Source organism: Rhinopithecus roxellana, chromosome 3 (genome assembly GCF_007565055.1).
Source record: "Rhinopithecus roxellana isolate Shanxi Qingling chromosome 3, ASM756505v1, whole genome shotgun sequence".
Lineage (NCBI taxonomy): Eukaryota > Metazoa > Chordata > Mammalia > Primates > Cercopithecidae > Rhinopithecus > Rhinopithecus roxellana.
In genome coordinates this window covers 47,609,320-47,623,377 of record NC_044551.1, presented here as the reverse complement: position 1 = coordinate 47,623,377, position 14,058 = coordinate 47,609,320, and the positions used below count along the sequence as shown (strand labels likewise).

General features: G+C 36.6%; 1 protein-coding gene across 4 annotated transcripts in view; it reads left to right on the top strand.

Annotated features, from left to right (window-relative positions):
• APC (APC regulator of WNT signaling pathway) overlaps positions 1-14,058 on the top strand; it is a 163,766-nt gene that overhangs the window by 105,848 nt on the left and 43,860 nt on the right. For all 4 annotated transcript variants that reach the window (XM_030926975.1, XM_030926977.1, XM_030926976.1 and 1 more), the window contains exon 8: positions 7,185-7,289. In XM_030926975.1, the coding sequence (XP_030782835.1) occupies positions 7,185-7,289 (105 nt within the window). The remainder of the gene's footprint in view (positions 1-7,184; positions 7,290-14,058) is intronic.

Genomic DNA, 14,058 nt, shown 5'->3' with positions numbered 1-14,058 from the left:
ACAGATCAAGAATGGCCAAATGAAGAGACACATGGGGCAAGGTCTAGGGAAGCGGGTAGGGATGAGGATGGGGGTGCAGAGATTCCATGCTTTCTCCTAGTGGAATCTAGGCATGTCACTCTTCCAGCACTTCATTGTTTTGTTTTTGTTTGAGACAGTGTCTCGCTCTGTAGCCCAGGCTGGGGTGCAATGGCGTGATCTTGGCTCACTGCAACCTCCACCTCCTGGGTTCAAGCATTTCTCCTGCCTCAGCCTCCCTAGTAGCTGGGATTACAGGCATCCGCCACCACACCTGGCTAATATTTTGTATTTTTAGTAGAGATGGGGTTTCACCATATTGGCCTGGCTGGTCTCGAACTCCTGACCTTGTGATCTGCCCACCTCAGCCTCCCAAAGTGTTAGGATTACAGGCATAAGCCACTGTGCCCCGCCTTTTCCAGTGCTTCAGTGTATTCACCAACCAGAAAGCTACACTGAGTTTTGGTATCCATAATTTTTATTGGAATTTTATTCTGTAGGCATGATTAAATAATTGGCCACAGGAGAATTAAACTCAATTTCCAGCCGCCTCCTCTTCCTGGAGGTCAGTCTGGCCCAAAGTTCTAACTCTCTTGTCACATGGTGACAGCCACCCATCCTCTTGCTATCTGGTGGCCTACCCTGAGTTGCCTTATTAGCATGACACACACCCCTATCGCTCGAGAAATTCCAAGGGTATTTGAAGCTCTCTGCCAGGTACAAGTGAACAAAGACCAGATATATTTTTTATAATACCATTCTAGCCTTTAGTCAAAGTGTTAAATCTGAGAGTGGAATAAGGACACTTTTAGATAGGCAAAGTCTCAAAAATACGTTTTTCTCATGCACCCTTTTCTGGAACCTATTAAAGGATATACTCAAGTGAAATTGAAATGTAAAGCAAGAAAAATGAATTTTTGGGACTCAAGACCCAGGTGATATAATACAAGAGAAAGAGATGAGCGAAACTGCAGAGTAAAAATGAAGGGACATCCTGAGAAAGCAACCAGTCCATATTGGAACTACTGAGAGGATTCCAGGAGAGATTAATTCCAAGAAGATGAAATCAGCAGAATACTTGCTGTTTCTGAATGTATTGAAGGGAAAGGAAATTTACACAGTAGGAGAGAAACTGAGGATACGTCATATGTACCCAGAAAACCTAATGAACAAAACAGTAAAGATAACCTTTAACTCCATGGACAACAAGAAGTTGTAATGGAAGGTGATCATAGTATACCACCTGCCAGCTATGATTAGAATTTAATAGTCAAAGTAATGTAAATAGTGAAAAATTTGTGTAACAATAAAGTGGAACTGAAATAAAGCGTTCAACTGAAAAATGCAGAACTAGCCATTAAAGCAGGTTATTTGGAGATCAGGGGGTCTCCTTCCCCAAAAACTCAGCTGAAAGAGATTACAAAGAAAGAGTTCTTTCAAAAAACGTTTTCATCCATGTCTGGCTTTTTTAATATCTGAGGAACTTTGGATTTAGTACATCTGAATCTGAAATATGTAGAAACATGTATTTGCTAAGTAGACAGTTTAAGTAAAATGTGATAGTCATAATCCTAAAAGCAGTTTAACATGATGTCTTAAGCCAATATAAGTCAAATATTTGCGATTTAAAGAATGTGTTCATTTTTGCAACAGTATTTTTTTGCTCCTTTTCAGTTCTGTTGGTATTGATGTATGTAGCATTCTTCTTATTATGACCCTTTTGGCTTTCTCCTGTAGTTTTTACTTGTCTTTTGTCCTTAAGCAAATTCTTTATGGTCTGTTTTTTAAATTATTTTTAAACAGGCAGTGTTTTGTTTTTAATTGAATAGCTTTAGTTACAGTTAGTTCTTTTCCCCCCATCTTTCTTGTGTTCTGATTATTACTGTTTTGCTGCATCTGACAGGTTTTGATATTCTAAATCAATAGTCACATTTTTTCTAGTTGATTGAATATTTTATTTGTATTATAATATACAATAGCCCTCTATTTTATTTAATGCCGTTCACCTTGAATTTCATTGTACTACCATTTATTAATAGTAATCCTCATTTTCCATTACTGTTACAAGTTTCTTTCAGGTTGGAAACTTGTTTGTGCTTCTTCTATCTGTACAAAACTTTTTATTCATATTATTGGATTTAGGGCAGACTGTCTGCTACTGTGATCCAATCTCTTATTGCTTCCTTTTGTTATGATAATAGTTATATCAGTTGCATTATTCTGATAGTTTATAAATGTAAGCCAAAGGAAGGTGCCATTTCACATTTAAGAAAGGATAAAACCACTTTTTACAATTTTGCTGTTTGTTCGCAGTAGATATGAGAAAGAGAAAAGCTTCTGCCAAATAATTTCTCTATCGTGAAGCATATTTCTTATAGCATTTTCTTTGGACTACCTGCATTATAACTCTGGTTTAAGGTCTACATACTGGACATGATTTAAATCTAGTAATTATTACACATGATTCAAAACTCAGAAGTTGCATAAAGGTATGTGAGGCAACCAGTGCTATGACTTTCCTGTGTGTTCTTCTAGACATAGTTTATTTATTGACAAGCAAATACATTGGGAGGAATGGGAGCTGTGAGGACAATGCAGTGTGGCTTAAAAGATAATAGCAAATGAAGAATACTTACTGAAGTCACAGTATTCTTACAACTCATTAATAAAGATAAATACAACTCAGCTTTTCAGTGGGCAAAATATTTAAATAGGCATTTCACCAGAGAAGGTATATGTAGGAATGGCAAATAAGTACATGAAAATATACTCAATCATTAAGGAAATGCAAATCAAAGCTCAAGTGAGATACTGCTTCACACCCATTATGATGGCTTTAATCATAAAGGCAATGATAAGCATTGACGAAGATGTGGAGAAGCAGGGTCCCTCATTGCTGTTGGGAATTTAAATAGTACAGCCACCATTTTAAAACAGTTGAGTGATTCCTCAAAATATTAAACATAGAGTTATGTGATTCAGCAGTCTTACTCCTAGGTATCTAGCCAAGAGAAATGAAAATATATGTGTACACAAAGACTTTGACTTGTACGTTTGTTCACTAGCAGCATTTTTTCATAACAGCTTCAAAGTAGAAACAGTGCAAATATGTATCAACCAGTGAATGAATAAACCAAATTTGTTATATCTCTTCAGTGGAATATTATTCAGCAATTAAAAGTAAGTTACTGATGCAGAATTTATAACATGGATGAACCTCCAGAACATGCTAAGTAAAATAAGCCAGAGACATAAGTCCATTTGTATCAAATGTCCAGAAAAGGCAAAGTTTCTAAAGAGAAAAAGTACATTAGTGGTTGTCTGACTATAAGTGGAAATGAGGATTAACTGTAAATGGATAGCAAGAATTTTATTGGAATGATGAAAATGTTCTAAAACTGGATTACAGCTGTGCTCGATAAATCTAAAAGTCAGTTAATTGAACACTTAAAATGGATGGATTTGTGATATTTAAATCCCTCACCAAAAATTTTTTCAAGTTCTATTACCTAGAGTAGAAAACCTTGAAGAAGTTGTAAAGCAACAAAAATTTTTTCAAGTTCTATTACCTAGAGTAGAAAACCTTGAAGAAGTTGTAAAGCAACTTTGGAAATGAGGAAACTAGTTAGAATTAATCTTTCATAATAGTGAGCAACCACACTTCTTTTGTCTTCAGTGTATCAAAGAGTGCAGGCAGGCCTGTAACCTAGGATCAGTGAAAGACTAAAGAGAAGTGATTAGGAAAGAGGAAGAAGGAAAGAAAATGAAGATAGTAAATGTTAAATGGTAGTCTGGCTTGGAATTACCTGAGTTGGAATTTTAGCTCTGACTCTGCCATTTACTAGATATGTGACTGAAAGCAAGTTACTTAACGTTCTCTGCACCTCCATCTCTTTATCTGTAAAATGGGGATAGTGGCTGGGCATGGTGACTCATGCCTATAATCCCAGCAGTTTGGGAAACTGAGGTGGACAGATCACTTGAGGTCAGGAGTTCAAGACCAACCTGGCCAACATGGTGAAACCCTGTCTCTACTAAAAATACAAAAAATAGCCAGGCATGGTGGTGGGCACCTATAATCCCAGCTACTTGGGAGGCTGAGGCACAAGAATTGCTTGAACCCGAGAGGTGGAGGTTGCAGTGAGCTGAGATTGTGCCACTGCACTCCAGCCTGGGCAACAGAGCAAGACTCCATCTCAAAAAATTAATAAATAAAATGGGAATAATAATACTTCATAGGGTTAGTTTGAACATTAAATAAATCAGTAAGTGCTAAGTGGTTAGTACATAGTAAACATTAGTTTTTTTCTTAATGTTACCATATGCGTCATCCATCACCATCATCAGTCACATTTCTGGTTTCTTCCACTTGTCTGGTTTTTTTGTTGTTGTTTGTTTGTTTGTTTGTTTGTTTGAGACAGGGTCTCAGTCTCGCCCAGGCCGGAATGCAGTGGCGCCGTCATAGCGCACTGTAACCTCAAACTCCTAGGCTCAAGATCTTCCTGCCTCAGCCTCCCTAAGTGCTAGGATTACAGGCGTGAGCCACTGTGCCCAGCCTCTCTGGCCTTTATAGACTCATGTTCCTTTATCTGGACATTAATTAAGGGTATTTCCTAAGGCCTATTTTTCTTTTCTCTCTATCTTCTCTTCCTAAGCAGTGTCATTTATGCTTAGGGTTTCACTGACCATCTATATGCTGATGGCTGTCAAATATATTTTTCTAGCCCTGAGCTCTATGCTAAATCTCTGTGTCAGCTCTACATCCTCACTGAGTCACATCAGAGGCACTTTAAGACCGGGTGCGGTGGCTCATGCCTGTAATCCCAGCACTTTGGGAGGCCGATGGGGATGGATCAGGAGGTCAGGAGTTCGATACCAGCCTAGCCAAAACAGTGAAACTCCATCTCTACTAAAAATACAAAAATTAGCTGGGCATGGTGTCGAGCAACTGTAATCACAACTACTTGGGAGGCTGAAGCAGGAGAATCGTTTGAACCAGGGAAGCGGAGGTTGCATTGAGCTGAGATCACGCCATTGTACTCCAGCCTGGGTGACAGGGCAAGACTCCGTCTCAAAAAAAAAAAAAAAAGGCACTTGGATATTACTCAACATATTCAAAACATAATTAATAATCTGCTCCTCCTAAGCACCCTTTACTACCCCACCTTACAACAACAAATACTCATCCTTCCTCGGTATTACCTATCTCTGTGAGTAGCACCATCATTATTGAATTGTGTGAGCTAAGGAACATAGGAGTAATACTCGACACCAGACCTCTTCCTCCACTCCCCATATCCTATCTGTCAGTGAACCCAATCAGATTTACTTCTATGTCTCCACTTCTTTCATCTCTGTCACTGCTTTCCTAGTGCATAGTGCCACTGTCTCACAACTTACGTTAATACAGTAGCCTCCTAACTGGTCTTTCCTATGTTTCCTCCCTACTTAGACCATTTAAAATTTGACTTGAAAAATAAATTTACATGCAACTTTTTCCATGAATATATTAGTATTAATTATATGGGGGCAATCATGCAGTGGCCTCACTATAACTTACAAGTAGAAAAAAAACTTACAAGAATACCATCTAAGAATCACAGAAAAGGGCATTAAAATCAGATTTTTTTTTTTTACCATATTCTTTTTGTTCTACTTTCCTCCTTATTTTTGGTGCTTTATCCACACCATGATTCTTTGACAATAAGCCACGCTCCCTCCTACCCTGGGTCCTCTGGATATCATCTGTTTTACCCAGAACACTCATCCTCTACTCCTCCCCTTTGCCTAGTTAACTCCTATTTATTCTTCAAGTCTTTACTCAAACAGCACTTCCCAAGAGAGCTCTTGCAAACCTCCAGACTATTTCATTTCTCTCTGTTATATATACTTACAGCACCTTGTACCCTTCTTTCATAGCATTTGTCAATTTTACCTTTATTATTTCTGTCATTATTTGACAGTGTCCCTGACTAAACTGTAAGGTCCAAGATAGCATAGAACAAAGTCTAGTTTTGCTAGCACTGTATTCCCCAGCATCTAATGCAAGTAACTAACATAGTAGATGGTCAGTAATTTTCTTCAAATATATTGACATCTTCACTTATGTTAGTGTCAGATCTTTGTGGTCTTAGATTCATTTTGTTACTAGGTTGACTTTATATATGTATATCTATTTTTGTGGATTTCATTTAATTCTATAGCATGATTTTCAGATGGTACTAATTATTCTTATATTTCTGGATTACTGAGTGCTACCTCACTTTTGCCAGCATATAACTAATACTAGTTTATTGATGGAAATGTTACACATAAATCAATTTTTTAAGTCACAATTTTAAAATGTTCTAGGAAAGCTTGATGTTTAAAGAAATTCCATTAGAAATCATTGTAATTTAATTATCCACTGTTAGGTCAGATTTTTAATGTATAATTTTTATTTTAGATATTGTTTTCCTAGAACAAGCATATAGGTGCTTCTATAAAAGACAGTGAGAAATTCTTTTATTTCTTTAATTTTGTGCTGGTATTTTAATACAGTGACTGCTTTGTACTGGAGATAATCTATCTTGAAATGACTGCTTTTACTGGATATAATCTGTCATTTTAATTTCCTGTTAACAGATGGTGGTTGCATTAGAAAAGGCTTTGGGTTTTATTCCTATCAGAATCTAAGAGCCTATCATTTTATTTCACCTAACTTTTATTAGAAGATATACATATATATATGTATATATTCTGTGTATAAATATACCTAAGTAGAAGATATTTGTAAGCTTAGGTAATAGTTTAACTGTTGTATTTGCAGCTCCATTAATTGTCAGAATCATGTAACCTTACAGAAAAGATAATTATTTGTTCTACTTGGGTTATGTTCCTGATAGTAATGTGAGTGCAGCTGGTAGAGGATGGCATTCCTGTGAGTCTCAGGAAATCCTTTGTCTTGTGCAGCTCTAATGCTCAAGGGACACACTTCACTTTCCTCTTACCGAGATAGTCGACCGCCAATCATACTGGAGGTTATGAAGTGTAACACGCAGTTCCATGCCTTTATCAGTCTGTATAATTGATGTATTCAGAGCTTTAAAACAAAAAAGAAAAAAAGCTGTGGGCTAAGAAAGCCTACACCATTTTTGCGTGTAATGATGCTAACTCCATGTTAACAGAGGTCGTCTCAGAACAAGCATGAAACCGGCTCACATGATGCTGAGCGGCAGAATGAAGGTCAAGGAGTGGCAGAAATCAACATGGCAACTTCTGGTAATGGTCAGGTAAATAAATTATTTTATCGTATTTTTGAAGTTATTGAAATATCAGAAAAGTATGAAGCAAGATGGTTCTCAGAATGATCTATAAATCTTACCTATTTTCTTAGTCCTGAATGCATATTTCCAGAAGCATTCAGTACCAGCGTGCTGTCATTTCTCTTTATTATATCAACAAAAATGCTGTAAAGATCTTCTAGATCTATTTCTGTGGCTGTAGTTTATGTTTTAGTCTAAAATAATTGTGAGTAGTTTTTTTTAATAACGCTAAGCTGCATTTTCATTATATGTATGATTTGACCTAGTTATTTTTGCTTGCCTTGAATAGATTTGCTCTTTCACTAAGACATTCAATGTAAAGACATTTTTATGGGTTTTTTTAAGTTATAAAGACTTTGTTATTTCCTGTTGTATTTAAAGATTATTTAAATCTAGAAATCCAAGTCTTACTGAAAAAGATAATTGTAATGCACACAAAAAAGTAAAGAGACATGGCCTAATTGTGCTTAACTATTACCACATCATTTTCAGCAAAATTATGAAAGTAAGCTTTTTTTTTTTTACACATAGAACTATTATCTTGTTATGCTACTATCAGTTGTCTATTAGATTTTTATTGAAACACAGCCCAATATGATAGAATTTTTCTTTAGGGTGTTCTGTATCCTCCAAATTTTCTTCAGTGAATACGTTTATACTGTAAATGAATGACTTTTTAAAAACAGAATTTCACTAAATTGCTCTTAAAGGTAATTTTTCTACTGTTGATACAGAAAATTTTCTTAGTCTCTCTAGGTTACTTTTGGTAGTATTGTTTTTAAGAATATGCTTCTATTAGTTCATTCAAATGTAAAGCTTAAAATGTCTTATTCTTAAGTATTTAAATTTGTGTTACTGAGTTAAAACAAACATACTTCATTCAGTGTTACTAGTTAGCATTATACTGGAAAACAAGTGGTAAATTAGGACAAAGGCAATTACATTTAAACAGCACATTTGAGTTGTTTATCTGTCTTTTGCCTAGGGAATTAGTTGGAACATTATATATTACTACACATATGTAGGAAGAAGAAAAATTCAATCTTATATGACAGAAAAAAATATTTCCGTAGGAATAGACCTACTCTTAGTGCTTTGGGTCATCTTCCAATTATTATGTACTTTGGAAACCTTACCTATCCAGTAAGCTGGCTATGATAAATTGGATCCATATTACACTTACTACATCAAAATAAATTCTAAGTAGATTAGATTTAATGTCAAAATGAAAGCCATTAAAAATATAAAAATATTAGAAGAAAATGTGGGTAGCATTTTTATAATCATGATGTAGGTGGGAGACCCATAGAGAAAGGATTAATAGATTTCACATTACAGCACGAGATTTAGTATGCCAGGAAATCATAGCGAGACTCCAAAACAAATGAACAAGATCACATTATTTGCAAACATTTATGACATGTAAAAAGTTAAAATTCAAGATGCAAAAAACAGTATTTATATACCAACTGTTTATTTAAATAGTATCTTAAAATGGTCTCAAGCCATCGTAGAAGTAAAAAAATAGTAATTTTAAAAATAAAATTAAAATGAGCAAAGGACATGAACAGGAAATAAAAGAAGAAATTAAAATGACTTGTAAACATGGAAAGATGATCAGCTTTACTAATCATGATATATAAATACAAATTAAAACTAAAATGAGATTTTGTGGGGGGGGCCATTGAGTTGGCAAAGATGAGTAACACTCAGTATTAGTAATGGTGAGCAAACAGGCATTCTCTTATATGGCTTTTAATTGTATGACATGAAAGCCTTTCGGGAGAGCAATTTTGTCAAATGCATCTAACATTATATATAATGTGCCTGTTAAGCTCATCATTGCAACATCTAAGATTTTATGCTAATGAGATAGTCAAGAGTAATCAGACATGTTTGAAGAGATTCATCATAATATTAACAATAGCAAAAAGTTAGAAATAACCTAAATGGACATTGATCATAAATTGGTTAAATTATTAGTTAGTCAGCTGTAGGTTAGTTAAGTGGCTCTGGAGTCACTAAATGTAGGAAATCACACTCCCTCACTAACTAGCTTTAGTAACAAAAAGTCTGAGCTTTAATGTTTCCTCTTTAGTAAAATAAAATGATGATAAAACCTCTACCTCATAGAACAGTTGGGAGAGTGAAATGCAAGATACGTTTAACACAGTCCCTGGCATATAGTCAGTGCTTAGTAAAAGGTAACAGATGCTGTTGTTAACAATTGTTAATAATTATCTTTAAATTAACAAATATGTATTATATGCCAAATACTGTATTGGACTCTAGAATTGATAATTGAAGAGTACAGACAGTCCTTGGCCTCATGGAACCTATGTGGTACATCCATGCAAATACTAAAAATGATAAATTACATCTCTATTTAAAGATCTAATTTTTAGCCTTCAGCATTGCCTTTTCTAGTATATCCTCCATATTATAGTCAGTTATTCTTCTAAAACACAAATCTGATTATATCGCTTATTTGTTTAAACCTTTCAGTGGCTACTCACTTCCCATATATTAGAATCCAGGTTCTTCATGTTACTTGCTCTTCCAAGAGTATCTCATAATATTTGCCCCCATTTCTCACCACTCCCTCAACTTCAACTTCTTCAGTTCCTTGAGTATGTCCAGGCCTTCCACAGGACATTCCTTTTGCCTAGAACTGTTTTCTGCTTCAGTTCATATTATATGTTTTACTCATCCTTCCCCACAATTTAAATGTCACTTCTTCCTGGACGTGTTCCTTGTCTCCACCTACCTGGAGTAAATAAATTACTCTTTGATACTCTGTATTCCTGCTCTCAGAGTGCTTAGCACAATTTATCATTGGTTTAATTGTCTTCCTTCCTTTTTAAAGTCCTTTAAGCCACACCTGCTCCCCACTGTATGCCAAACAACTAATATATACCTGGCAGAGAGCATTTATGTTGAATATTAATAAATATTATTGACTTAGGTAATTATAACTTTTTTTCTGAGACGGAGTCTTGCTCCGTCGCCAGGCTAGAATGCAATGGTGCGATCTCAGCACACTGCAACCTCCACCTCCTAGGTTCAAGCAATTCTCCTGCCTCAGCCTCCCAAGTAGCTGGGACTACAGGTGCCCACCACCATACCCAGCTAATTTTTGTATTTTTAGTAGATACAGGGTTTCACCGTGTTGACCAGGATAGTCTCAATCTCTCGACCTCGTGATCCGCCTGCGTCGGCCTCCCAAATTGCTGGCATTGCAGGCATGAGCCTCTGCGCCCGGCCAATTACGACTTTTTTCTTTTAAAAAAAGCAAGTGTGCTGGGCGTGGTGGCTCACACCTATAATCTCAACACTTAGGGAGGCCAAGCGGGAAGGATTTGCTTGAGGGTAGAAGTTCTAGTTCAGCCTGGGCAACATAGGGAGACTTCGTCTCTACAAAAAAATAAATAAAAATTAGCCATGTGTGGTAGTCCCAGCTACTTGGGAGGCCGTGTGGGAGGATCACTTGAGCCTGGGAGGTCAAGGCTGCAGTGGGCTATGATCACGCCACTGCATTCCAGCATGGGTAACAGGGCAAAAAATATTTTTTTTATTTTTATTTTTTGTATAAAAATAAAAAAAAATTTAAAAGCAAGTGTGTATGATCTCATTATACATATGTATGATGTGTGTATATGCATAGAGAAATGTGTGGGAGAATGTTCTTTAAAATGTTATCAATAGTTACCTCTGAGTGCTGGGATTTTTGTGGGTTTTACTTTCTTATTCTTTTGTGTATTTTTTATTTTTTATAATGAACATATATTATTATAATTTATAACAACTAAAAACTATTTTCATTTTGGAAAAATAGAAGAAAGCACTGTCTTGATTTCCATTGTGTGGTAGTTTAGGTTGTCTTACTTCAGAGTCCTACCATGACATACATCATGTCTTTTATGTCAGTATAGGGATGGCAGAGGAGAAGATCTACTGAAAATAGTAAATCAGGGCCCAGTATTCTTCCCTCCTTTAAGTGATGAACTCTGATAGTGCTAAGGATTCAGAGGTAAACATAAGCATGTTTGTTTAGCAGTAGCAATCGTAGACTTGCCCAGCAAATTGGTGTTTGTATGACACTAATGCTGCTAATACTATCTGGTTACTTTCAGTCACTGTTTTGTTTTTGTTTTTTTCTTTTTCTTTTTCTTTTTTATTATAATTTAAGTTCTAGGGTACATGTGCACAACGTGCGGATTTGTTACATATGTATACATGTGCCATGTTGGTGTGCTGCACCCATTAACTCATCATTTACATTAGGTGTATCTCCTAATGTTATCCCTCCCCCCTCCCCCGACCCCATAACAGGCCCCAGTGTGTGATGTTCCCCTTCCTATGTCCAAGTGTTCTCATTGTTCAGTTCCCACCTATGAGTGAGAACATGTGGTGTTTGGTTTTCTGTTCTTGCGATAGTTTGCTGAGAATGATGGTTTCCAGCTGCATCCATGTCCCTACAAAGGACACGAACTCATCCTTTTTATGACTGCATAGTATTCCATGGTGTATATGTGCCACATTTTCTTAATCCAGTCTATCATTGATGGCCATTTGGGTTGGTTCCAAGTCTTTGCTATTGTGAATAGTGCCTCAATAGACATACGTGTGCATATGTCTTTATAGCAGCGTGATTTATAATCCTTTGGGTATATACCCAGTAATGGGATGGCTGGGTCAAATGGTATTTCTAGTTCTAGATCCTTGAGGAATCGCCACACTGTCTTACACAATGGTTGAACTAGTTTACAGACCCACCAACAGTGTAAAAGTGTTCCTATTTCTCTACATCCTCTCCAGTACCTGTTGTTTCCTGACTTTTTAATGATTGCCGTTCTAACTGGTGTGAGATGGTATCTCATTGTGGTTTTGATTTGCATTTCTCTGATGGCCAGTGATGATGAGCATTTTTTCATGTGTCTGTTGGCTGCATAAATGTCTTCTTTTGAGAAGTGTTGTTCATATCCTTTGCCCACTTTTTGATGGGGTTGTTTGCTTTTTTCTTGTAAATTTGTTTGAGTTCTTTGTAGGTTCTGTATATTAGCCCTTTGTCAGATGAGTAGATTGCATACATTTTCTCCCATTCTGTAGGTTGCCTGTTCACTCTGATGGTAGTTTCTTTTGCTGTGCAGAAGCTCTTTAGTTTAATTAGATCCCATTTGTCAATTTTGGCTTTTGTTGCCGTTGCTTTGGTGTTTTAGACATGAAGTCCTTGCCCATGCCTATGTCCTGAATGGTATTGCCTGGGTTTTCTTCTGGGTTTTTATGGTTTTAGGTCTAACATTTAAGTCTCTAATCCATCTTGAATTAATTTTTGTGTAAGGTGTAAGGAAGGGATCCAGTTTCCGCTTTCTACTTATGACTAGCCAGATTTCCTAGCACCATTTATTAAATAGAGAATCCTTTCCCCATTTCTTGTTTTTGTCAGGTTTGTCAAAGATCAGATGGTTGTAGATGTGTAGTATTATTTCTGAGGGCTCTGTTCTGTTCCATTGGTCTATATCTCTGTTTTGGTACCAGTACCATGCTGTTTTGGTTACTGTAGCCTTGTAATATAGTTTGAAGTCAGGTAGCGTGATGCCTCCAGCTTTGTTCTTTTGGCTTAGGACTGTCTTGGCAATGCGGGCTCTTCTTTGGTTCCATATGAACTTGAAGTTTTTTCCAATTCTGTGAAGAAAGTCATTGGTAGCTTAATGGAGATGGCATTGCATCTATAAATTACCTTGGGCAGTATGGCCATTTTCACAATACTGATTCTTCCTATCCATGAGCATGGAATGTTCTTCTATTTGTTTGTGTCCTCTTTTATTTCATTGAGCAGTGGTTTGTAGTTCTCCTTGAAGAGGTCCTTCACATCCCTTGTAAGTTGGATTCCTAGGTATTTTATTCTCTTTGAAGCAATTGTGAATGGGAGTTCACTCATGATTTGGCTCTCTGTTTGTCTGTTATTGGTGTATACGAATGCTAGTGACTTTTGCACATTAATTTTGTATCCTGAGACTTTGCTGAAGTTGCTTATCAGCTTAAGGAGATTTTGGGCTGAGACGATGGGGTTTTCTAAATATACAATCATGTCTTCAGTCACTGCTTTAAAACAATATTGCAGCTATTTCGAGATCCTGATGTAAATGTGCGACCTGTGTCTGTGGGACCATGATTTGTTATTCCAATAGTCCTTTCATCTAAATAGGATCTATACGTATGACCGCCTCTTGGGGTTGATTAGTTTGTTTTGTTTTATTATTTGCTCAAAAGACAAAAGCCACCAACACTAACTGAAAATGAAAATCAGTCTCTTTGACTTTCTCAGGATCACAGTAGTATGCTCTGCCAAAGTTTTGTCCTAGAGTAATTCTCTTCACCACCACGTGGGAATGTATTCTACCCCTTCTCTCACCTGGTTTCCTGCCCACAATCATTCTTTTTGGAAAATCCTTCATTGGCTTTCCTTGATTGTTAGAAAAATGATAACCATTTATTGTGACTCAGGCAACCTGGCCCCTATCTATCTTGTCAACTTTATGTCTCATCTTGCTCTCACATCTCCATACTGGCCTTCTCTCAGTACCTCATATTTACTGGGCCTTCTCCTACCACAGCCTGTGCACATCTATAACTGTTCCATGTAGTGCTTGGTTCATCCCATTTTGCTCAGTTAGCACCAGTTCATGTGTGTTGGAGCTTAAGCACCAGTTTCTCAGAGAGGCTCGAATAGATC